At 51.1% G+C, this 24307-nt stretch overlaps 1 protein-coding gene across 3 annotated transcripts in view; it reads left to right on the forward strand.

Annotated features, from left to right (window-relative positions):
* Positions 1–146: 146 nt before the first annotated feature.
* HK1 (hexokinase 1) overlaps positions 147–24307 on the forward strand; it is a 63746-nt gene continuing 39585 nt past the window's right edge. The window contains exons 1-2 of one of the 3 annotated variants that reach the window (XM_037130578.2): positions 147–357; positions 21758–21920. In XM_037130578.2, coding sequence (XP_036986473.2) covers positions 298–357; positions 21758–21920 — 223 coding nt within the window. In that variant the 5' untranslated portion in view covers positions 147–297. Of the gene's footprint in view, positions 358–3693; positions 3938–14154; positions 14450–21757; positions 21921–24307 lie in introns of those variants that run through there. The other 2 variants (XM_037130577.2, XM_037130579.2) reach the window with 2 other exon arrangements.

A 24307-nucleotide genomic window follows, 5' to 3' on the forward strand; every position in this document is an offset into this window, starting at 1 on the left:
CCAGCTCTGAGCACAGCGTGGTGCGCAGCAGTGCAGCATGGGCTTTGGCAGATAAGGCTGGCTCCCAAGGAGACAGTCAACGATATCGGGCAGTTTGTCACTACTCAGTGTTACTTATCTGAGGCCCCCCAGGCTGCAGTAAGGTGGTGGGAAGGATGGACAGAGCACCAGCTGGGCATCAGAACTGGGTTTGAGTCCCAGCTTCAAATTCTACCACAACCTGACACTGGGCAAGATGGCCCACCGGCTGTGTCTGAAGCTCCTCATCTGTAAAGAAGAGTCTTGGTCTGGATCTATATGGACTGTGATTACTGTCCGAGTTTGCCCTACAGAGGTGCTGAGGTCGGGGAGTCTGGGGTGAGTAGTCATGGTCAGGAAAGGCTTTATGGGGAGGGTGGGTGAGCTGGGCTGATGCAAGGCAGACACTTGGTCAGGCAGAAGTGAATGGAGCAGGGAGGGCAAGTAAGAAAATATGAGCAAGGGCTCAAATGGAATGGACACAGGGGAAGCTGAGCACAGCGTGAAGTGACCTTGCTGTGACCAGCAGTGAAGGAAGAGATAGGTGGAGAAGAGTGGAGTCAGATTACAGAAGGCCTCAGACACCAGGCAGAGATGTTTAAATTGGCTCCATCAGGAAGGAGGGGGCCGCCAAGGGACCTGGGGCTGGGTTGTGATGTGATTAGGCTGCCTTTTAGCAGGAATGATGCGGCCTGGCCCCCAGAGTGACTTGGATGGCGGGAAGCCAGGAACCAGGAAGGGCAGCTAGAAGACTCTTGTAATATTTCTGGCCTAGGGTGATGAGGACTAGGGGGTTGGAAGGAGGCAGTGGGCCAGGCCTGGAGATATTTCTCAGGACATACTGATAGTCCTTGGGGCCATGCTGCATTCAAGGGGTGAGGAGGAGTGAGTCACCTTGAGTAGTTTTTCTCTCAAAGGCCAGGGAAGAACAAGCTTTGGCAGCCTCCCTGCCTGCAAACAGAACATGTCAGGCAGCTTGGCCTTTGGGAGGGTGCACTTCATTCCAGCCTAGCTGAGGGGCCTGAGTTGTAAAGGGGGCACTGTGGTGATGCCAGCAGGGGCTGGGTTAAGGGGTAGTATGCTCTGGATTACTGACTGGGCTTGGGCTGGGCTCATTCCATATTAAGTGCCAGGCCCTATGGTTAGGTTTGGGAGCAGAGTGTCTACATAAGAACAATCAAACCTGTAGAAAAATTTTGAGTTTATTTGAGCCAAACTGACAACATATGCTGGGAGCAAGATCTAAAATGCTCTCCGAGAAAGCAGCTTTGAGCTTCTTTTACGCATTTAAAATTAAGGAGGGGATTGGAGAAAGCAAGGCGAGGGGAAGGGTGGTTCAGAGAATAGTAAGATTATGTGCTCTCTTGAGGGTTAATACGCCCTTGCGGGGTTATTACTTCTGTTATTTCAAAGGTGCGTTAACCTAGATGCACAAGAACAATGGACAGGGCTGGTTTAAACCTTTCGCTAAAGAAGCTATAGGCTTGGGCATGACTACGTACCCTGAGCAGCCCTATTAGAAATTCATATCAAATCACCCGGTGAGGTTACTTTCCGTAGACCCCCCCTGCCCCATGTTTTTCCATCCACAGGAGAATTAGCAAAGCACAGTTCTTGACCCTCAAGGGGATTCCAGCCTTGTGAGTCTGTCGGAGTCATATTTGCAGGACTCAAATGGCCCTCGGGAACAACCAAGTTGTTCTCATTCATCCACCTTTGCTTTCTGGTCACGTAGGCAGTGTGAGTATCTTCTAATGGATGCCAGAAAACCTCTCTGTTCCTGCTGTATAACGATACTATCAAGGGGCAAGTCCAGGTTTTGTGGAGCTTAAAGCTTAAACAATTTCAGGGAGCCGCTTTGAACAATAACTTGAAACTACAAGTATAAAATTGCTAGGCCCTCTCAGGGGGCCTAGAATGGGGGAGATGCAAGTGGGAAGCCCTGAAATTTAAACCTCATCAGCTCCCTAGTCTATCATTGTAATACCTATCATTTATCAAATATATAAGTGTGTATTTAATTCATGGCATTCCACAACAACCGGTGGGGCAGCGAGCATTAGTATCCCTGTCTCATGCTTGAGGATGCCGGCTCAGAGAGATGACTCGGGGTCAGTCATAAAGCAGGGGGTGGGGCTGTGCTCTGGACTGAGGGATCTGGCCTCAAGGGTCTCATCTTATGTCCTCTTTAGTCTGTAATGGCAGAGGTCAAGCCCCTGAGGTTCCTGAGGGCTGTCCTAGACCTGGGCTGTCTACCCCAGGTGCCATTTTATCTTTCCCAGGCTTGGCCAGAGGCCCTCAGGACCTGTGGATGGGGTATAGAGGTAGGGGGTGCCATCTAGTGACCTCTAGCCATCTCAGGGCACCACATGGTACAGCCTTGGTCCCAGGATTGTTGGCTGATACAGGCAGAGAGCCACATACTGGGAGGACTGCAAACCCCAAGGGTGAGCACCACTGTGAAAACAGACCCAAGGTCTAATCCCAGATCTACAACTTCCTGCTTGTGTGAAGTCCCACTAGATGCATGGTCTCCTGAGCCTCATATTTCTAAGCTGTTGAATCAGGGTGGTAACCACGTTGTATTTTGAGTTTATTACATGTCCTCTTCTAAGGCAGCAGCGATCCTGGTGGTGTCCTGAATACAGAAACACTCCAAGAACCCAAAGATTGCTATCAGTCCTAGTAACAGCATAAACACCTGACTCAGCTCATCATCTCCCCTCCCCCATTTGAGACTAGCTAACTTCCTCTGAGGAAATAAAAAAGATGGCACCTAGGAAGGGTCACTGTCCCTCTGACCTCAGCGAGCCCGGGTGCCCAAGAGGAAGTGGAGGCCTGGAGGATGGGGACAGGCCAAGACCTGCGGCCCAAGCCCCGCCCAGCAGGCCTGTACCCTCGGGGATGCAAACGGTGACTGTGTGTGTGTGTGTGTGTGGGGGGGGGTGGCAAGTAGTTCTCCTTTTAGCAGTACAAAGCCACCAGCAGGATCTTAGGCAGCGCTGGCCAGAGGCTCCTTAGAACCAGCAGGCGGGGTGAGACCGCGTTATGCTCTGCGCGTGGGAACCCTGGTGGGGCTATGCGCTTTGCCCTTTGGGCCCACGAGGGCTGGCTGGTGCGAAATTGAGCGCCAGGACCGCAAAGTTTCGGACTCCCGCTTCCGCCGGCACAGGCCCTGATCGCTTTCCACACCTACTTCTACCAGCCCTTTCTCGGCGTCTCCCAAACACAGAGCTCCTGGGGCGAGCCCTATTTCCGAGAAACGGGAACGCCCCACTGGGCTGCCTCATCTCGCAGCAAGCCCCCGGCGGCTGCTCGCCCGTGCAGAGCCTGGGGGTGCCTCCCCCACACCCTGTGCTTCTCCACGGCATCCCTCCCGACCACACTGCCGCCACGCGTGACTGTACGAGCCCCAGAGTGTCTTCCGCCCCGCGCCGGCTCTCTACGTGGGAGACGTGCGAGGTGATGTAGTGCCAGGGAGGGGGGATTTCACCGCGTTGCCCATCCCCTTTCCGGCGCCGGAGGGAGTGGCAGCTGAGCACCCCCCCCCACCCCTCCCCGCCCCCCCCAGCCCACCTCCTCCTTGGCCTGGACGCCACCTCCCGGCGCTGAAGAGCGGGTGGCAGCCAATAGGCATCGAGGAGGTGGGACTGCTGGCGGCTGTCAACCTCCTGGGAGACGGGAGCGCGGAGTAGGAGCGCGCGAGCGGCCGCCACCGCGCCCTAGGCCTTGGGGGAGGAGCCTCGGGAGTTGGGGGAGGAGTCGTCAAAAAGCAGCCGGAGGACCACTGCTCGCCTAGGCTAAGGAGATCAGACGCCGGCCCCAAGCCTGCTTCCCCGCTCCCCCGATCGCCAGCATGATTGCCGCTCAGCTCCTGGCCTATTACTTCACCGAGCTGAAGGATGACCAAGTCAAAAAGGTGAGCCCCGCCCGCGCGGCGGCCCAGAGCTCTGGCCCCGGCGTTGCATTCCGGCATCCGCTTTCCGCCGCAGCCTCCATCCTCCCGCGCCCGGCCTTCCCCAGGCCCGCATTGGTTGGACTGCAGGCAATGGGGAAAGGCTTCGCTCTTTGATTCTCCCAGGGATTGTCTCCGTTTGCGTGTGTCTGTTCGGGGGCGGGGGGAGACCCCTGAAACTGGGCTGCTTGCTGCAGTGTCCTTGAAATGGATTGTGGATGTCAGATGGGGCCACAGGCTATGAGGGGAGGTAGCCTGTTTGGAAGAGTCTGAGCCCAGTGGGCGGAGGAGTGATCACACAGATGCTGGGGAGGTGAGCGCACAGCAGGCCTGGTGCTGGCTCGAGGCCAGACATCCTGTATTTTGGGTTTCGGCGGATGGCATCGGGTACTCAGGAGAAGCTGTCACGCCTGCTCTCCCAGCTGTTGCTGCTGCTCCTTAATCTGAGGACGGAGTGGCCAGCCTGGCTTTCCGGAACGCTGAGGGGCTCAGAAGCCACCGGAAACTTTGCTCATAGGCCTCAGGACTGGAGCGGCATGTCTGAATGGAATTTTTTTACTCCTCTACGTGACCGCCCTCTTAAAGCTGTAATTTCCAGTTCAGGGAGCTCAAATAAGAGACTGGTCTTTTGAGTTGGATGGAGGCGTTGACATGTATGCTGTGACATGTGTGCACTTGCACGTGGTTGCGTCTTCCAGTTTGTTGTTACTTCTGACATCTAACATAAAATACTGCCTGCTGGCAGGTCTTAAAGATGTATATCCCTCCTCTATGCCAGCTTTGCCAGCAAGAAACAGGTGTTTTCAAGAAACAGTCTGGGCTGTAGGGAAAGGTCCATTTTATCAGTGTCAGGCCTAGCAAGGCCTACTGACCCACTCACACCCTGAACGAGTGGCATTGTTGCTGGGGAAAGCCGGGATAGACTAGCAAAGTTAGCCTCACTTTAGAGTTCAAATCGGAGTGCTACCTACAGGTGAGAGGCAGGAGTGACAAGCCTGGATTTTTTTTCTCCTCAAGCCTCAGAATGTTCAGTCTCTTCCTATCCACCTAAGATAACCTCTTCCTCTGGCACAATAGAAAACAGGCCTGATGGGGGTGACCTCATCAAGGTCACACAGTGAGAGGCAGAGCCAGGGTGTGACCCAGGTCTCCGCCTCTTCATCGCCACCGGGAACTTGACCAGCTTCACCTGGAAATGAGCTGAGGGGGAGGTGCTGAGACAAAGGCTGGGAGGGGGGGTGTTGCTGCTTGGATCCTGGATCTAGTGCTGAGTGGGGATCAGAGTGGGGTAGTAAGGAGACAGGCCTGGGAACCTGCCATATTCTCTCCTGCTGTAAGTGACACTGAGCTCAGGAACTGTGCGTGCCAACACGTGCATTTCATGAGTTGTATGTTAGAGACATTCTTCCTATTTCACAATGAGAGTTAAGGCCTGGAGGATCTCACTGCTCTCTGCCTGCGTGTACTGCCCTGTGTAGCTCAGCATAGCAGATCCCTGGGGTGGGAACTCAGATGATCTTGTAAGCCAGCGGCATCCACGCCCACCACCACTTGTGTGGCCTCCAGGGCTGAGCTGGATTGAGGTTTGGACTGCACTCAGTGAGACCTGTTTTATCAAGGACACATTGTCTAGTGTGGCCCCAGAACTCTCCACTCCCCATGATGGCCCTACTCAACATTCTATCCCCCAGACTCCTGTACATACCTGAGTATGTGACTTCTGAATCAACTGATCTTCAAACCCTTCCCCCTTTGAGACTGGAATTCTGACATTCCCTTCTTGCCCTCAGAACCTTTCTGGAGGGCCTGAGGCCAAAGTTCTACCAGATAATATCTGGTAGAAGAGATTCTTGAAAACAACATGGCTTTCTTGCACCCTCAACTTCTTAAGCTGCTTTCTGTGGCGGGAGTATGGATTCCTGCCAGGGGGCTGATCACCTTGGCTTGCATTATGGGCCGTGTGACACTGCCATACCTGGGTGTGATCCCTGAGAAGCTGCCTGGGCCTCCTGAGCACATGGCAGGCACTTGTTTCAAGGGCCTAGTCAGCTTTCCCCTCTCCCACCTGTGCAGATGCTGGGGGAACTGCATCTGCTTTCTTGGGGCTCAGGACTTATTAGAGACCAGCCCCTCCTACCCACCACAGACAGTGGGGGAAAGCTGTGTGGGGATGCACGACTCCAATCCCTGCTCTTCCTGTGGGAGCTGGGTCCTACCTACCACCTGACAGGGACCTAGTAAGACAGTCCCCCCATAAATCTGCAAGCCTGGGCAGCCATGATGATTCAGCCCTTCAGCCCTAGATAGCCTCTGGGGCTCCAGAGATGGCTCTGGCATCCCCTCCTAACCCTCACCCATCTTCTCACCCTCTGGCCTAGAGATAGGAGGAGGGAAGATGGGGGTGATGCCAGGAGATTGTTCAGGACATAAAAGTGATCACGAAAAGGATATTATTTCTCTACTCATTGCCTATGAGACGTCAGTAATTCAACTTCCTAAATCTATCCTGGTTTGAAACAGGCCAAATGTCTGGCTTCCTGGCATGGAGCTCCGTTTTATAGGCTGGCTGCATAATGATTAATGGAGTCCTGTGGAAAGGGTATCCTGGCAGTAGACTGAACTAAGCACAAAACATATTTTCCTTTCACTCTTCTAGTGCTTTAAAGAGGAAAAGGAGGCACATGTGTGCTTGTAAAAGATTCCATTCATCAGAATCCCAGACATCTGCTAATTCTGCAGCCATAGACTGGGTCCTTTAACCTGCAAGTAACTTTCAATGTGCCTGTCATCTCACCAGCTTCTTCCACTTGGTTTAGCCATTAGGAGCCTGCAGGAGGGTGAAGTATTGCATAGTCCTCTGCTTATTTAGGAAATGAAGGTGAATCCATCAAGGTTAGCAACTTGGCCTCTAAGGAGTAGACTTTCTTTTCTCCAGGGTTGTCAGAATTGCAAGCAAATGCCAGTGGATTTTCTCTGGGCGGGATTCCCCTGGCCATAAGCAGTCCCCTTTGCATGTGTGATTAGTCCCAAAGGCCAAAATCCAGGACTCTTCAGAGTGCTTGGCCAAGGATGCTTAGCAGTTAAAGGGCCACCCAAGGTCTATTTCCTCAAAGGCCTGTGTCCCAGCTGCTAAAACAAACATTTAAAAAAAAATGCCCCTTATTGCTCAGGGGTGAGAGAGATGAGTGTTAGAAAGTTATGAAAAAGGTCTCATGCACCTTTTGATAGGTTGCCTCTTGCACACCCCCAACGGGTCTGACCCACCAGATGCATGTGCCCTGATGGGAAATCAAACCCATGACCCCTCACCTGGTCTATAGGTGAGTGGTCAGTCCACTGAGCCACACTAGCCAGGGCTTCGTGCACCTTCTGGTATGGTGTTATACAAATACTCAGGAAGAACCCCTCACGTCTTTGTGAACATTCATTTTATAATAATCTCTGTCCTCTGTAACTTAGATGTTCCTAGGAGTTCTCCCCCCAAGAAAAGCCCTAACACTTCATTTGGTTTGATAATTTGGGACTGTCGTGAGGGAATAAACTGAGAAAGTGGGAAGGTCTGAGGGACTGGCACATCTGGCCATGCCGTGCTGTCTGCCCACGCTCCTGCTGTTTGCTGAGAAGGCATGGGCAGCTTTCTCCTGAAAAGACTGATTTGGCACAAGTAGTACCATCTGCACGTGTGTCTGCAGTCAGGGACTCCTGCCTGATAGAATTAGTCGCTGGAGTCAGCTCTGAGGATGCCCGTGGAGGCCCCAGGGGAGGTACTGGATGAAGAGGCAGCCACACACCTCCGTGTGCAGGAAGCCGCTGGCAATGCCCTGCTGGCACCTGCTTGTTAATTTGAGGACCTTTACAATCAAATTCGATCGTGGGAATTCAATGGTTTCTTCGGAAAATGTTTAAGTCCTTTATTACGTGCAGAGTACTGTGCTTGGTGGGAGGCAGGAGACAGCTATGAACTTGGTAGAAATGGTCGCTATTCTCATGGAATATCAATTATTTGGTGTCTTATGATAAGTGCAAAGCATAGAAGGCCAGGAGGGCAGATAGGGGCCAGTGGTCAGATCTTCGGTGGGAAACCACTAGCTTAGAAATTGCTTAAAGCCAGGCTCTAGATGTATAAAAGAAAATACTTAGAAACTTTGTGAGGGAGAGTCAAGTGGATAGTTACCAAAATGTGGTTTTTCTTTCTCTCTTTTTAATGGTTTGAGCATCCAGAAACACTTCATGGGTGTCTTATCAGACTGTGTACATGGGCTTGTGTGTGTGTGTGAACATTCGTGTGTCAGGACCGGAAGCATCAGCCGTGCGTCCCAGGGCCGGTGTCCCCCTTACTGCAGACAGAAGGCAGAGATTCTGTTCCCCATTAAGAAACAGGGACTGCAGTTCCAGAGCAGATGAGTGACTTTCTCAAGGTCTGAAGAAAATCTGGAATGGCGTCCAGAGGGCTGTTCTCGCTCCCTCTGTTTCTTTCCTCTAGAAAGGCTCACCTTTGTCGCTTTTAATGATTTACGTTGGAATATGTATTAATATGTATAACACATGAGTTAATTTTTTTATTATGGAATAGTCGCGGTGCATAAAAAATATTGGGGTTAACATAACAAACGCCTGTGTACCTACCTGCTCCTTATTTGAGAACTAAGGGCACCATGATTACATCACAGGCACAGCTGAAGCACCCCTGTGCCCCTCTTCAATCCCTTTTCTTTCTCTGTCCAGAGGTGACCTCTGTCCTGACTTCGGTGTCTGTCATTTCCATGCAAGATTTTATACTTTATTACATATCCTGAATCCACAAGCAGTATGCAGTGTTACTAGAAATGCTTTTGACCTTTTGTAAACAGTGCTATACTGATGTATCCTTCTACAGCATGCTTTTGTTGGCTCAACTGTATATATTTGGGATTTTCCCAGGTTGATCCAGATAGCTCTGGTTCATTGATTTCAGTGCTGTGTGCTCTTACGTTGTGTGAATACACCACGATGAGTGTATCTGTTCTTCTGGTGGCCTTTGGGGTTTTTAATTTAATTTTTTAAGTAATTAATTTATTGATTGATTTTTAGAAAGAGAGGAAGGGGAGAGGGGGTAGGGAGAGAGACATGGATTTGTTGTTCCACATTTATTTATGCACTCACTGGTTGACTCTCATGTGTGTTCTAACTAGGGATCACACCGGCAACCTTGGCAAATTGGGATGAAGCTCCAACCAACTGAGCTACCTGGCCAGGGCAGGATTTTAATTTTTCAAGCTATGGTTTCTTGCACATCTTCAGTACACCCGCACATTTCTCTAGGCTCTAGGCTGTTTTTCTAGGGTTGAAACTGCAGGTAGAGGAGTGTGTGCACCTTCCCTCTTGGCGGATTTTGCCAGGTGGCCATCCTCTGTGGTCACATTCCCGTCAGAGCTTTGTACAGGTTCCTATTACTCCACACCAACCCTTGGGACAGGCACACCTTGAAAGATGTTTGATAATTTTTAAAGACTCTCTTCTCAGTTATTTCCATTCACATTACAGCATTCAGGCTTAATTTAAAATTAGCCATTTCTTAGCTTACCTTATCAAGCAGAGCCCTTCTTGCAAAGTATTGCTGAATGAAGTTGACAGGTCTTACTGTGGGCAGCCCCACTGATAGCCGCTGCTGTTGCTGCAATGTTTGCACGGTACCGCGGAGGCGGAGCAGATGCAGGGAGAGGCTTACCGAGGAGGCGGAGTAGATGCAGGGAGAGGCTTGTGCGGACTCTCTGTGTCCCTTGCGATCTGGCATGAATCTGTTTAAGTTTTTCTGGGAATTAATACATACACGTGTGCGTTTGCCCAGGCGCCCTCTTCCTTCCTGGGTGGACCCGACCCAGGCAGGGCTGGCTGGGTTTATCAGTCCCGTCTGTGTGCCCAGCTCTGTTAGAGAAAACTCAAGCCGGCAGCCTCCCAGACTGTCCTCCATAAAAGGAGAGGGTGGCCGTGCCCCCGCAGCGGAGGAAATCGACATGTGAAGTCTGCAGCTCGGCCCTTTGCAAAACAGAAGCCCAGGGAGAGGTCCGTTTCTGCACGAGGCAGAAAATGTCGGATCGTGTTCGTCTGGTTCCAAGCCCGATTACAGGCTTGCAGACGCTGGGACCTGGAGGGCACCTCGGATGAAAGGGAGCGCCGAGTGCCCGCTACAGGCCTGATTTTTTTCCTGTCATGGGCCTTATTTAATCATTAGTAGTATAACACTAATCGAAGCCCCCATGTAATACTCGCCACATTTACTGTGAGGTTTATGCTGAAGGCATCGTATCCCCACAGCGCCCCTGTGAGGTGGGCGCTATTGTGATCTCTGCTTTTGGTCGGGGACTGGGGAAACACAGCAAAACCAACCAGCATTCAGACCCAGGTCTGATGGCAGAATCCCGGCTTTCATCTTTTAATCGAGATATAATTCATACACCATGAAAGTGGCCATTATAAAGTGTACAGTTCAGTGGTGTTTAGTACATTTACGAGATGGTGCAGCTATGACCACCATCTAATTCCAGAATTTTTTCATCACCCCTAAAGAAACCCGTTGAGCAGTCACTCCCCCATTCCTCCCTCCATCCAGCCCCTGGCATCTCCTAGTCTGCTCACCTCCCCCACCTTTTAAAAATGGATTCACCTCTTCTGGACACTTCATATAAATGGAATCATACAACATGTGGCCTTTGTATTGGGTTCCTTTCCCTATGTGTGTTTTCAGGGTTCTTCCATGCTGTAGCATGTGTGACCACATCATTCTTTTTTACTGCTGAATAATACTCAGTTGTATCATTGTACCACATTTAGCTTACGCATTTGTCAGCTGGTGGACATTTGTGTTGTTTCCGCTTTGGGGCTGTTGTGAATAAGGCTGCTGTGAACCTTTGTGGACACCAGTTTTCTGTGTGGACATACGCTTTCCTTTTCTTGGGGGTATACTTAGAAGTGGAGTTGCTGGGAGAGCCCTGCTTTTATCTACCTTGTGGAAGGCATCGTCTCCATTTAGAAATGAGGAGACTGAGGCCCCCACTTGGTGAAGTGACTTGTCAGTGAGCTTGTCAGCTCATAAGTGGTAGTAACAGGAAGACAACTAGGTCCCCTGACTCAGAAACCTACTCTCATTTTGTGGTTTAGGAAAACAGATCTAAGAAGGGACAGAGCTGGGGGGAGGGGCAGAGCTGGTGCAGGACCCTCTAGGGCCCTTCCTCCCCGACATCTGCAACCCCAGCACACTGGCTCCCGGCTCTCAGTCTCCACCCTCTCACCCCTCCTCCACTCAGCTGCTGGGTGTTGACCAGCTTCCTCTGCTTGGGAGGGAAGTTGGCCCAGTAGAGTCATTTACAGTTAAATGGTAGGATTTCTCCCTTTACCCTTTCCATTTGTTCACTTCCCCATCCTCGTTTGCATTTAAAAGAGGATCCCCAGGGAGGGCACTGCTTAACCGGCAGGAGGACTGCCTACTACTCTCCATAATGCCCACTCCTAACACTCTCTTCCAGCCTCTGCCTAGACACGTTGTAAGCAGTTGATTTCCTTGTTTGATTGACCCATGGCGTTTGCTTTCAGCCTTTATTCAATCTGATTCATTTCTCTGATGTTCCCTGGTGCCTCCTGGGACCCCGTCTGGTGGGTGGGGTGAGTGGAGTAGGGGAACCTGGCCATCACTGTAATGAAGACACCATCTCACTTTTGCAGAGTTCCCTTCCATTCACAAAACCTTTTCACATGCTTGATTTAGTCGAGTCCTTACAGCAAGCTTGGATGTAGGTATTTCCTCCTGCATCAGACATGTGGGGCAGGTGAACTTCAGGAAGTGGGACTGACGTGATCTTGAGGCCCAGAGAGCAGTCGGGCTGGGATGGGGACACAGGGCAGTGTGACACTAGTGGAGCAGCTCTCACCAGCCTGCAGAACCAGGGCTGCTGGCTGGGCAGGGCTTCGGACTTGCAAAGCAGTGTATCACAGTGATCTCCCAGTAGAAACCATCCCCAAGGCTCCCATGATGATAAGGTGACTGGAGTGACAGCGAGCTGTACTGTCTGGAACTATAGTCAGCAGCCACGGGTGGCTGTGGAACGCGTGAAATATTGACAGTCTGGTTTGAGACATGCTGTTAAATATAAAATATACACAGGATTTCAAAGACTTTGTATGACAAAAAGATATAAAATAGCTCATTAATAAATTTTAAAATACTGATCATACGTAGGAATAATATTTTGGGTATGATGGGTTAAATGTTAAAATTAATTTCGCCTGTTTTTAAAAATGTGGCTACTAGAAAATTTGAAATTGCACACATGCTTTGCATTTTTCCTGTTGGACAGTGCTCTACTGGACCGAGGGTTTTATGGCCCAGAAGTTTGGACAGCAGCCCTCTGCATTTAGAGCAGTGGGCTCCTGGGATGCTTGGGCCTCAGTTTCCTCTTTCGTACAACCAGGATGCTAGAAGCAATTACCTCCAAAGGATCCCTCTAAGCTCGAGCAGTGTTGTTCGCTTAAAACTCTCTGTGCCTCAGTTTACTTACTTGCCAGATGGGGTGAATGAGTCCTGCTGTACTATCGGCCCATTTATCAAATTGGAGAATGGATGGAGAAGCACTTGGAGAGTGGACAGAACTGCACAAATGCCAGGCGGCACCACGGTGGTTCCCCCAGAACACACCCGTAGGCGCCTGGAGAGGCATGGTGGGAAGTACAGCTTTCCCAACAACAGCTTAGGCGGCTAGGGCCCCGAGCAGGGGTAGTGATCCTGGGTCCAGTTCTGCCTCAACCCCCATGAGCTTCTGGAAAGCCTGTGTTCTGAGGAATCAGTGCCATGGAGCTCCCGAGCCATAGGTGAGGGTGAGAGGGTAGTTTTTCTTCCTGCTGTTTACTGATGGGAAAACAGAGATGGAAGTGGCTTGCTCAGGGCTGGAGAGGGAAACTATAGCAGGAGGAGGCCTGAGGTCTTCTGATTTCTAGCCAGGCCTGTTTCCACCCCTGCAGTGCGGTTTTCAGCTCATAGCATTAGGGTCTGGTTGTCTCTATTGAAAGCAAAACTGTCCACTCTTCAGATCCTCCCTTCCCTCTTGGTACCTGGGAGTTGGGGACTGTGAGTCTGGAGGCCGGCTCTGCCCCAGCCATCAAGGCCCAGAGTAAAACCTGCTGTTCCTGCCCTGCCGCATTCCGGGGCTGTTTGTTCTCCTTGAGGGACTGGGTGCCTCCTTTATTTTTAGCTAGTTCAATATGACAGCTTTGGTGTTGGGCAGCAGCTTGGTCTCTCTCTGCAGCCAGGAAACACCTATTAGTGGATGCCAAGGTCACTAGGAGGACCTTCGGCATGACCTCAAGGCCTCCCATGGTCCTCCTGGCAAGAGCAGTCTGGATAAGGGAAGGACGAATTAGTTTGGATTCTTCAGCTAGAGCTGCCCTGGTTGCTGGGTGCTTGGGGACTTTCACTTGACTTTGTGGCCACAGGTTCCTCCTGTGATACGGGGCCAATAATGCCCAGCCCTCGAGTGTGCAGATTGGATCAGGGCGGTTGGTATGCCCAGCCAGGCCTGGTAAACTAACCGTTACATCTTGGTTCCTGGAACCTCAGATTTGCATCAAGGATGGGAATCCCTTTATTCTGCCTGTTTTTTTTTTTTTTTTTTCCTGAGTAAAAAAGTGTTGTACAAGCAATTCCTGGTGCTTAATAGTGACACAGAACTAGCAGTTCAGAAGCATAAATTAAATAAGGGAGAAGCTGCTGAGAGCCATGTCTGGACCTTGAAAAAGAAATTGGGGGCCCCTCACCTTGTTTGAACTTGCCAGAGGGACCCTTCTACTTTGGTGTTGTTTGCACACACATCTTTCACTGTAGAGCCTCTAAAGTGGAATTTGTTGTTGCACATTTCTTCGGGTGACATTCGGGTCCTCGACAGTCTCTGGGAGGCTTTAGCATACTGAGAGTCCTCAGAGGGCTCTGTGTCTCTCAGGGCCTCCGCCTTGAGATACAGATGTTGTGGGAGGGAGGGGGGTTAGACACGGCCTGGAACACCCTGTTCCTCAGAGAGAGGCTGTTGGCCCCACGTAGGTCACCATGAGGCCAAAGTGAGGGGCTGGTGCTAGCGAAGGGCTGGGCCATTCAGGGAAGAGGAGCCTCCGGCCTTATCTGAGCCAGCAAACCCTTCTGAATTCTCGGGCTAGGCGTCACCAGGGGCCTTCCCGCCCAGCAGAACAAGCCACCCAGTTCAGCAGAGAAGCCACGCCGAGGGCTCTAGGACACAGAGGCCCTGGAAGGCATGGCCCCTACCCACCTGGCATTTGGGGTCTAGCTGCAGGCACAGACCATGCATGTGTTGCTTCAGTGCCCGGGAAAGACTCTTACTCGGCAGCGCATCCACCAGGGCAAATTAATTCCCACGTAGTGACACCAGCGGCCGAGGGGATGCTGAGCAGGGGAGCAGCCGCTGTTGGGCGGGGTGCATCATGGCATGCCCTTTGGAGGTGAGTGTGGACTTCGGCTTTGGAGAAAGAAGGAGCGGGCCATGGAGAAGCCGTGGACAGGCCAAACAAGCAGAGTGGACACTGGGTCTGTGAGAAAGGACCTTCGGGGGTGAAGGACCACTGTCAGGCCCTGGCTGCCTGAGGGAGGGCAGCGGTGAGCTGGGAGTAGCTGGCTTCTGTTCGAAACCGCAGGGCCCAGTGCCTCCCTTTGTGGCCAGCTCCCTCCCTGTGACCAGGTGGCGGCCACTAGCTGCAGCCCAGGTAGCCATAGGCAGCAGAAAAAGGGGCTGGACGTCTGCTGAGGGGCAGGCCAGGGGGGGTAAGTGGCACACACCACAGCAGAGGGTCTCTTTGGGCCAGGATGTTTGGAATCGCCGCAGTTTCTGTACTTCCTTCCCTGGATTGTGTGACAGGGGAAACGATCAGATCAGGCAGCTTGGAGCTGGTGTGAGGCGAACAAGGCTTGCTAAATCTCACAGTGCTGTGGCGTTCTTTTGCAAGGCAGGGAAGCTGGAATGGAAAGAGCTGTGGCATTAATGCCACCAGTATTCCCATATGTCTGCTCCAGGAACCCCTGGCCTGGGTGTCCTCCCTGGGCTGAGCGAGAAAGGCACAGAGGAAGGAGCACAGGACCAGGTATCGGAGAACCCGTGTCCACCCCGCTTCTCTTGCTGACCAATGAGTCATCTTGGTCAGCTGGAGAACCTCTCTGGCCCCTGGCTTTTCCTTGGGGTGTTCCCACTGATGACACCTGCCCTACTTGTCTGGACAGGATGGTTGAAGGGCCACCATGTGAATGTGCTGTGCGAAGCAGAGAGCCCTTTATTGGTCAGAGTCACGAACACACCCACATTGTGGACGGAACGACTGCGGCTCCTACGGGGTGACAAAGCCGGAGTCAGACATGGTGTGTGCATTGTCTCGCTTGTGCCCCGTCACGGAGGCAGGCAGGGCCCCGGGGATGTCTAGGTTTGGCTGTTAGAAGCAGTTCCCAGAGGAAGTAGGAAGGTAGAGTTAAGGTTTGCAAAGAGAGAGTGTTTATGAAAAAATCTGTTTTTGAAAAATGAGACAAACCGAGTTCTGTATGGGTAAGTGTTTATGCAGGAAAACCGAGGCAGGACATGAAGCAATTAGCAGGGCTGTCTATCCCTTGGAAGACTGGGGAGAGAACTCATACTTTTGACTTTTATGCATTTCTGTGTTGTTTGGATATCCTTTGAAAGTAAACGTGTATTACTGTTCTTACTATAACTTAATATTCATTGTTTTTAAAAATTAGTGAAACATTGCAACTTTTGCCAGAATCTTTCATTTGCGATGGTTTGGGGCATAGTGTTGCCTACTTTTAGTTTTCTGTTCTACAAAATGGGTCGATAACATCTGGAAACCAGTGCATTTTTGTCCGTGTTTAGGTAGGAGGAGTTAGGGACATGTGTTTCTGTCAGTCAGACAGGCGAGGGAGGGGGACGGTCTCCCTTGTGATTGTCGGATGGCAGGTGGGAAGGGTTACTTGATGCCGACTTTGTTCTGGGAACATCATTAAAATTCTCCCAGAAGCTGTCAGAGGTGAAAGCTCATCTTAGGAGTGAAGAAAGCAAAACTCAGAGACGTTATGTGACTTGTCCAAAGTCACACAGCTATTTAATAAATGGCAGGTCTTGGATTCAAACCCAGCTCTCTCTGCCCAGGGCTGTGTGTTCTTCCCTCCACATGAGAAAGAATAGAAGCATGTAAGGGGGAGCCCCAAATTAGAGGGCCGCCGTGGACATACCCTGTGACTTTTTCTGAGTCCCGAGTCTCAGTTTCCTTTGCTGTAAAACGTTGACAGTGTCTTTGCTGCCTACTCACCTGGGCGTTGTGCTGGGAGAGAGGGAGCTAACGTATGAAGCACCTGTTCCATGCCCGGCACCTGGCACCTGTGAGCTCATCGCATCTCTTTCTGACATCCAGATGGGCAAATATGGGTGAAAGTCCTGTGTATAAACGAAAAAGCCCTCTGCAGATGCGACCATTATTAGAATAATACTAATCACCCAGAACCTGTTCTGACCTGAGTCAGTCTAAGAAAGAGAAGTGAATCCGATGTTGAAACCTCTGCCCTGCCCTTGAGCAAGAGGCCTTCTGAACCCTTCACTGCCAGCTCCCCGATTTCCTTTTCAGGAACTTCACTTTGAAAGCCTGCACCAGGTACCTTCGGCCACCCCTGTGGCTCTGCTTCATTCTTGATCCTCGCAGAGAGGACGAGAGAGGTAGTGAAAATTTTCCATGGCCATGCCCCCTTCCACAGCGGGTCAGCATGCCTGGGTCACCAGCGGTTACACCTCCTGCCGAGACGGGCCTGTTCACCTGGGCATGTCTGGTCTTGAACTGATTTTCTGTGCATGTTCTCTTGGGCGCAGAAGGGGCTCTGAGGTTGACACAGAGATGTTTGAGTTTAGCACAGTGCATGGCCACTGGGTTTGTTCATTAGCTGACGGCTCTGGGCCAGGGGCCTCGGTGAGGCCGTGTTCTCCCTTCTGACGTATCCAGAGCTGCCTCTGCTGTGATCCCGCCTCTGGCTCCCAGGCTCTCTTGGTCCGCAAGAAGGACAAACCAGGACAAGGACTTCATAGTATGGGTTTGGCCAGAAAGTCCATTAGTTTTTTTCATAAAATAAAAGACACATTTTTTCATTTTCACCAATAACTTTATTGATTTGGATATTCTGAGTGTGTTGGCTATCTCCCATGTGGTATAACATTGATTGTTCTCAATTAATGTCTCTGTTTGATCGCTATCAAGTTCAGCTGGTCTACCCGACCTTGGAGCATCGTCCAGCGAGAAATCTCCAGCACGAAACTTCACAAACCACTTTTGACCTGTTCCGTCAGCCACAACACCTTCTCCATGCACTATACAGATCTTTCTTTTTTAAATTTTCAGTTGCATTTTTACCTTTCTTGAAATAATAAGGCATAATATTCCAAAAATGTTGCATCTTTTCTTCTATCTTCAGAATTAAAATGGTTACACAACAGTCACCAATTTTGATAAGTTTTTTTAAATGCATACTGATATGGCAGCTGTCACAGTACAGTCTAACAAAATTGTTTCAAATGAAGTTCAAGACACCTTAGTGCTACTAGAGACATCTTATGGGAAAAAAAATGAATGAACTTTTTTGCCAACCCAATATTTGGGCAAAACTGCCCCCCCCCCCCCCCCCCCCCCCCCATGCAGCTGCCCTGTCTCTCGCCCTCTTGAGAAGGGCTCTTCCCTTCAGGTGAAAGATGCCCTGGAGGCTGGGCCGGGGTCCTTGTCAGTCTCAGCCAAGGGTCTTCAGGACTCTGCTTAGTTTGTGGTGTCTGGGGTCCTGGCACCTCCCCACGTGCTTCCCAGCCCAACCAGAGTCCGGCGGGTTGTGTGCAATGACAGCTGGCCTGTGACAGATGTTCCATTAGTCTGGGGCTTGCAGCTTGAAGCCGCTAGAAGAGGTTCTGTGCTGTGCCCTCTGGTCACCAAAATGTAGGCTGGGGGTTGGGGGCACAGGAGGGATTGTTTGGGCCCAGTGTTTGGCCAGAGTGGTTGGAAGGCGCATCCTGACAGAAGAGGATGGAGTGCAGAAGTGGAAGTGTGAGAAGTGGGGAGAGAAGGAGATCTGGACGTGCAGTGAAGAACGAATGGAAATAGAAAGGCTGAAAGGACTGCAGACTTTGCCCAACCTCCAAAGACCAGAAGTTGTCCTTTTCTAGGTCTGCACCCTCTGTCACCTCACCCATCCTGGGCTTCTGGCCACACCTTCTGTAAGAAAGAGCAGTGCTGTTACTAGGTTTTTCATGGGGCACAGCCACACTGAGATCTGGATAAGCAGGCAAGAGTGGTTTCCCTAACGCTCTCCTTTCCTACCTCCTTCCACCACCACCCATTTTCAGGCCCCTTCCCAGGCGGACAGAGGCAGCCAGCCTGATGCTGGTTTGAATGAGGGGAAAGAGGCCCCTTGTTCAGCAAGGCGCGCAGAGTGTCGGTGGATACCTGGGCAGCCCAGGCCCCAGGCTCTCTACTGACTCAGAGGCTCCCCCTGACCTCCCAGGGAGCAGCGGAAAGGGCTCCCTTCAGCTTATCCTTATTCGTGGGAGATCCAGGATGCCTCAAGTTCAACACCAGCTCTCCCCCAGCTTGCATCCTCTTTTCGGTCCCATCTCTTTTCACAGGGGTTGTACCACATGAAGATAATTCACGAACCTGAGGCAGAGGAGGTACGCCCTCCCCCAGACACTCAGGGGCAGGTTTTTCTCTGTCTCCAGCCTGCTAGGCTCTATTTGGGTGTGGCTTGGCCGTCCAAAAACATCGGGAGTTTCAAATCAGTGTCCCTGTGGTGAGCAGTGCCTTGAGTTAGGAGGCAGGATGGGGGCGGAGTAATGGAGAGCCCTGCCTTTCTAGAAGCTTCTCCCTGTCCTCCACAGAGCAGTGGCATGGGCTCCCCCAGGGACGGGGATGACTATAAGGGCAGCATTAGACTTGCAGGTATGAGACCCAATTCCCCGCTGTGTGCTTCGAACTAACCACTTAGTTTCTGCATCTGTAAAATGGGGATTAAGAATGTCTCCTTGACAGGGTCGCTTTGAAAGTTAAATGACATACTGGATGTGAAATCATTTGTAAACCATGATATAATGATAAAGTATTATTCAGCATCCAGCATCAGTTGACTTTCTATTTTGTACCAGGCAACTGGGTGAGTTCCAAAGGTCTATTCGACATGTTTCCTTTCCCTGGGGACTCACATGTTATCAGAGGAGATGGAAATGTGAACAGATAACTGTAATGCAGGGTGAGGAGCGTGGCAGTCGAAACACGTCCAAAGTGCTGGAGTAGCAATGTGACTGTAACTGCACGGACTTGCTCTTGCTTGCCCACTCCCTACCCAGTTTACAGCTTGATCTTTTCGGAACACAGCTCTTGTTTGGGAATGCTCGTTAGAGACATCCCAAGGCTCGCTGTGCTGCGGAATCAATCTGGGTTTGTTTACGTGGCTGCACGGGTCTGGCTCTTGAAAGTCTTTCCCGTTGTCTCACACTGTGTGCCTGATCCGTATGGAATTTATTTCTGTTCATTGCGCAGACCACCTTCCCTTGCCTTTGGCCTTCACACATGCTCTTGCTTGTGCCTGGATGCACTCTTCTCTGGCTTGCGGGCAGCAGACCCCCGGCTGCTCCTGTGGCCACTCACACACACTTGTATCTTGACCACCTCGCCCTCCTCAGACTGTGGGTGCAGTGGGGGCTGGGACTGCTGATCCAGCGCTGCCAACCTTGGGGGTAGAACAGAGCATGTCTCCTCGTAGGGTCATAATTCTGGCATTTTCTACCTGAGCTCTTAGCGGTTTCTGATTGCTCTTCTTTGTTTTGCCACTAAGGGGAAAGGAAAAGGTGGTTGCAGAAGCGATCAGCGGTGGGAGCAGGATTGTCTCTGGCCACAGAGGACGCTGGGGGACTCCGGCCAATGCCTTGATTGTCAGTGAGGCAGAGGAGGCAGGGCCTGGGGGAGCACGAGGCTTGGAGAGCAAAGCAAGAGGGCTGCCAAGGAGCAAAATATGCAGAAATGACCTAGGACTGGGGACTCTGTGTCCTTGAGCCAGGACGTTGCCAGCCACCCTGAAAAGTGAGTGTGAGATTGCATTCCTAGAAGCGAACTGGTGTCAAGGTCTTTTTAGGCTCCGAGGGTCATAAATCCGTCTCTCTCTCCACCAGGAGCCTTCTGTGTGCAAGGCTGCATGCGAGGCACTGGGAGGTAGGTCAAGGTGAACGGAGCAGACACTGTCAAGGTGACAGATGCCGAAAGCTGTGATCCAAGCTAGACCTTGGGGAGACATCAGTGCTGAGGGGAGGGGTTGTCTAGCTGGACTCAGACATCCGCAGGCGGAGGTGGCATTTGATCTGCACATGGAAGGGTAGGTAAGGTTTGGGTATCTGGGGAGAGAAGGAAGGGCATTTTATTTTAGTGGGAAAGCCCAGCCCTTATCAGGAGAGGTAGAGGAGGTTCGGCATGGAGCCACACCTACGGAGTACAGGTGTCTCAAACACGGGAAGGCACTACAAGGCTTTGAACAGGGGTTACAGTTTAGGAAGGCAAGTGTGGAAGTGGTGGAAGAGGATTGGTTGGAAGGTTGAGGGACTGAGGATGGAAAACTATTCCAGTGCATGAATGAGTAATCAGAAATCAGCAATCCACGCATGTGGTTATCAGGGCTTCCTAAGTTGAGGAGTGGCACCAAGAAGGAATAGTGCCCGAAAATGAGTTCTGGTGAGCTCCGAGTGGACAGGCACCGTGAGGACAGGCGTATAGCCCAAAGCCAGTCTCATAGTACGTGCCCAATAAATCCTTTGTGGGAGAATGAATGGGAAGACACTGTGATGGAAGAACAACCCATGACAACCCAGGGGGCCTGAGGTTAGGAGACTGGGAACCCTGAGGGGAAAGGGGGTCCCAGGAGGAGGAGCAGGTTAGGTCAGTACATTGTGTGACTTGGAAGTGTAGTCATATCCGCCCTGGTACACGGGTGTGGGAGCTTGAGGGGCTGTCTCCAAACCTTCTGGGGGTGGTGAAGTTAAGGTCTCTGCTCTAGTCCTGTTGCCCCATGTTCTGAAGGGCTCTAGCCATATGGCTACTATTTCTACATACCTAGAAATCACACCCAAGGAAACCCATCAGCCCGCTGTCTCCCGTTAGTAGGCTGATGTCTATCAAGCACTTTCTGTGTCCTTAGCACTTTTCCACTGCATTTAATGTTACAGCTTTCCATGAGTTAGGTCCTATTAATCATCTCGGTTTTTCAGTTTAGGAAGCTGAAGTTTACATACCTGTTAAGTGATGGGGCTGGGATTTGAACCCCAGGTTGCTGACCCTGGAGCTCTCCTTCTTAACCTCTGTAGCGCTGCCATTCATGTGAGGGTGAGCCAGCCACTTGTCATAGAGGGAAGGAGTTGTGTGGAAGCTTAAGGTGTCTCTGGCATGTCCTTGGGGATCAAAGGGCAGCTTCCGTGTAATATTCGAGGCTTGAAAGGGACCTTGGAGATACTGGGTTCATTTTACAGGGGAGAAATTAGGGCTCAGAGCATTTGCAAGTGTGCTCTGAGTGACATGGTTGATGGCATGTGCGTGGCTTCCCATCTTGGGACGTGCCAGCATAGGTGGTCAAGTGCCTGCTGGAGCCAGATGGTCTTAGGCAAGTGGGAACCTCATGTGCTCTGTCCTTCCCCAGCTGAACTTGAACTGAAATGACCTTCCTCCTATTCATACTCCTTTCTTCCCTTCTCATCCTTCCCCCAGATTGACAAGTATCTCTACGCCATGCGGCTCTCCGATGAAACTCTGATAGATATAATGACTCGTTTCCAGAAGGAGATGAAGAACGGTCTTTCCCGGGATTTTAACCCGACAGCCACAGTCAAGATGTTGCCAACATTTGTGAGGTCCATTCCTGATGGTTCAGGTGAGTCTCTCATCCAGAGATGGCTCCAAGGACTGAATGCTCTGTGGAGACATCCTTCCAACTTTCATTCATTCCTTCACTCATTCATCCACTCATTCATTCATTCACTTACCATTTCATCCATCTTTTCTCCTGTTCATTCTTTCATCCATCCATCCATCCTCAATTTATCATTGATCCATTATCAATTCATTCATCCATTGTAGGTCTACTGAGCATCTACTATGTGCCAGGCACTAGGGATACCGTGGTTAGACAAGGCTGACCTGTCCTTATTGTCCTGTCTAGTGGCTTGTGATAAGAAGGGGTAATATTGCCCTGACTGCTGTGGCTCAGTGGGTTGGGCATTGTCCCACAAACAGAAAGATTGCTGGTTTGATTCCCGGTCAGGGCACATGCCTGGGTTGTGGGCCAGGTCTCTGGCTGGGGACATATGAGAGGCAACCAACTTATGTTTCTCTCGCACATCAATATTTTTCTCCTTCTCTTTTCCCTCCCTTCCCCTCTCTCTAAAAATGAAAAAATAAAATCTTTTTTTTTTTTTTAAAGGAAAGGGTAGTATTTATGGATCTTGCAGATGCTGTGCAAGATCTTAGAGATGCTTAAGTCCCCAGAACGTGAATAGTGAACAACGAAGAGTTCATTTCAGGAGAGTCTCACCATCAGGGCATCAAGGCCTCCCTACAAAAAAAGTAGCAATCCTAGTGACCAGGTGGGTCTCGGCCTCAGAGGGGAGATTCGAGTCCACATCTGAACAAATTTCATAGATGCTAAATCTAGGCAGCTCCCGAAGCAGAGAAATGGCAAGGGGAGATAGAACTGAAGAAAAAAAATTACCCTGTTGGTGTGTGTCTGTGTGGCAAATGCTCTGCCCCACAGTGGGGAGTTGGGGGCTCAGTCCCTGCACTTGGCAGAGTGGAGGCTGAGTAGCCTGCTCGGAGGAGGCTGTTCGTCCAGCCACCCCACAGTTAGTAGTTTGCAGGGTAGGTGCTGTGCCCGCCCCAGCTTGGGCAGGGACCCGCTCTGAGCCGTGTTCTGTGCTCTCCGCTGTGGTTCTGCTGTATGTGAGAGAGGGAGAAAAGTTTCTCCTGGGGTTGTGAATATGCACCCTGAGAGGATGGCCCTCGCTCCATGCTCTGGAGGCTTGAGTAAAGCTCAGATTTTGGGCATCTGGTATGCAGCCTGCGAAATGGATGTCAGGAAGTCTGCAGCTGATGCAGCTGATGTGCAGGGAAGACGGGAGAGGGCAGGGCTTGCGAGAAAGTCCTGCTGTGCCTGCAGCCAGCCTTGATGAGTCCTGGAAGATTCAGATGCTAAGGACGGGCATGTGCTGTGTTTGCTCTGTGGCCACTGGTGGGCTGTACTTGGTGCACGCACATTGGCATTTGTATCTCTGATGGTTCTTAACTATCTACCTCACCTCCGTCCTTTGGTTTTCCTTAAGGTCTTGGTTACCAGCAGTTTCATGTTTTAATAACTACTGAAGAGATTCTGGCCATCGGAGTGACCGGACTGTAGTGTGCCCTGGGTTTTGTTCTGATGTTGCTGGCTTTGCAGCTCACTCTGGCTTTTTCCCAGCCCTGGATGGCACACACAACCAGCATTAGCTAGTGGAGTCTTGCATTCTGTAGGGAAGGCGTGGCTGTGCCTGCTGCCAGCTGAGAGAGGAGGAAGGGGGGGCGTGTCCCCCCTTTACTTGGAAGAGCTCAGAAGGGTACCTGATATTTTGAGGGCACCTGATTCTGTGTGACTGCCTAGGGCTAATGCATCTATTTCCTCCTGACCCTGCTTCAGCCAGCTCCCCACCTAGGACCGGATGTCCTCAGCGGATGCTATTCCTTACTCTTCCCAAACTGTTTCCAGGTTTGAGGGGCTCAGAGTGTGATCCAACTACACTAGTCAACTACTCTTCCAAACAAGGCTCAGAACTCAGACTCCCTGGGAAAATCAGCATTTCTGCAGCCCTGCCGAAGGGATTCGTGACAGACACTGACCAGTATAGGCTGTGCCAGTCCCACAGGGAAGGAGCATGTTTAACCTGGCTTACCTGCCGTGCTCCGAACCTGTTTGATCTTTTCCCCCATATTTTATCTATTTCAAGGTAATTTTTTTATTTGAATATCTCTGGAATCAGCAGTGGATTGTACAGTAATCACATGTTATAATTATTATTGGCAGCATTTGTCTTATGTAACATAATGATGTGTCTCACAGTCAGTTGTATCTGAGGTGTGATGACAGATGTGCCACTGCGCCGGGCTGGCGGTCACTGTCCTGCGGTTACGGGGCGGGAGCCAGGAGCCTGGGCCCCGTGTCTTCTTCTGAGTCTCTGTCTTCTCTGGTGTGGATGGGACTGGATGTCTCTGGCCTCTTAGGATCAGAGCGGT

This window comes from Artibeus jamaicensis, unplaced genomic scaffold (assembly GCF_021234435.1).
Source record: "Artibeus jamaicensis isolate MK-2021 breed Jamaican fruit bat unplaced genomic scaffold, CSHL_Jam_final contig_332, whole genome shotgun sequence".
In the NCBI taxonomy this organism is placed as follows: domain Eukaryota; kingdom Metazoa; phylum Chordata; class Mammalia; order Chiroptera; family Phyllostomidae; genus Artibeus; species Artibeus jamaicensis.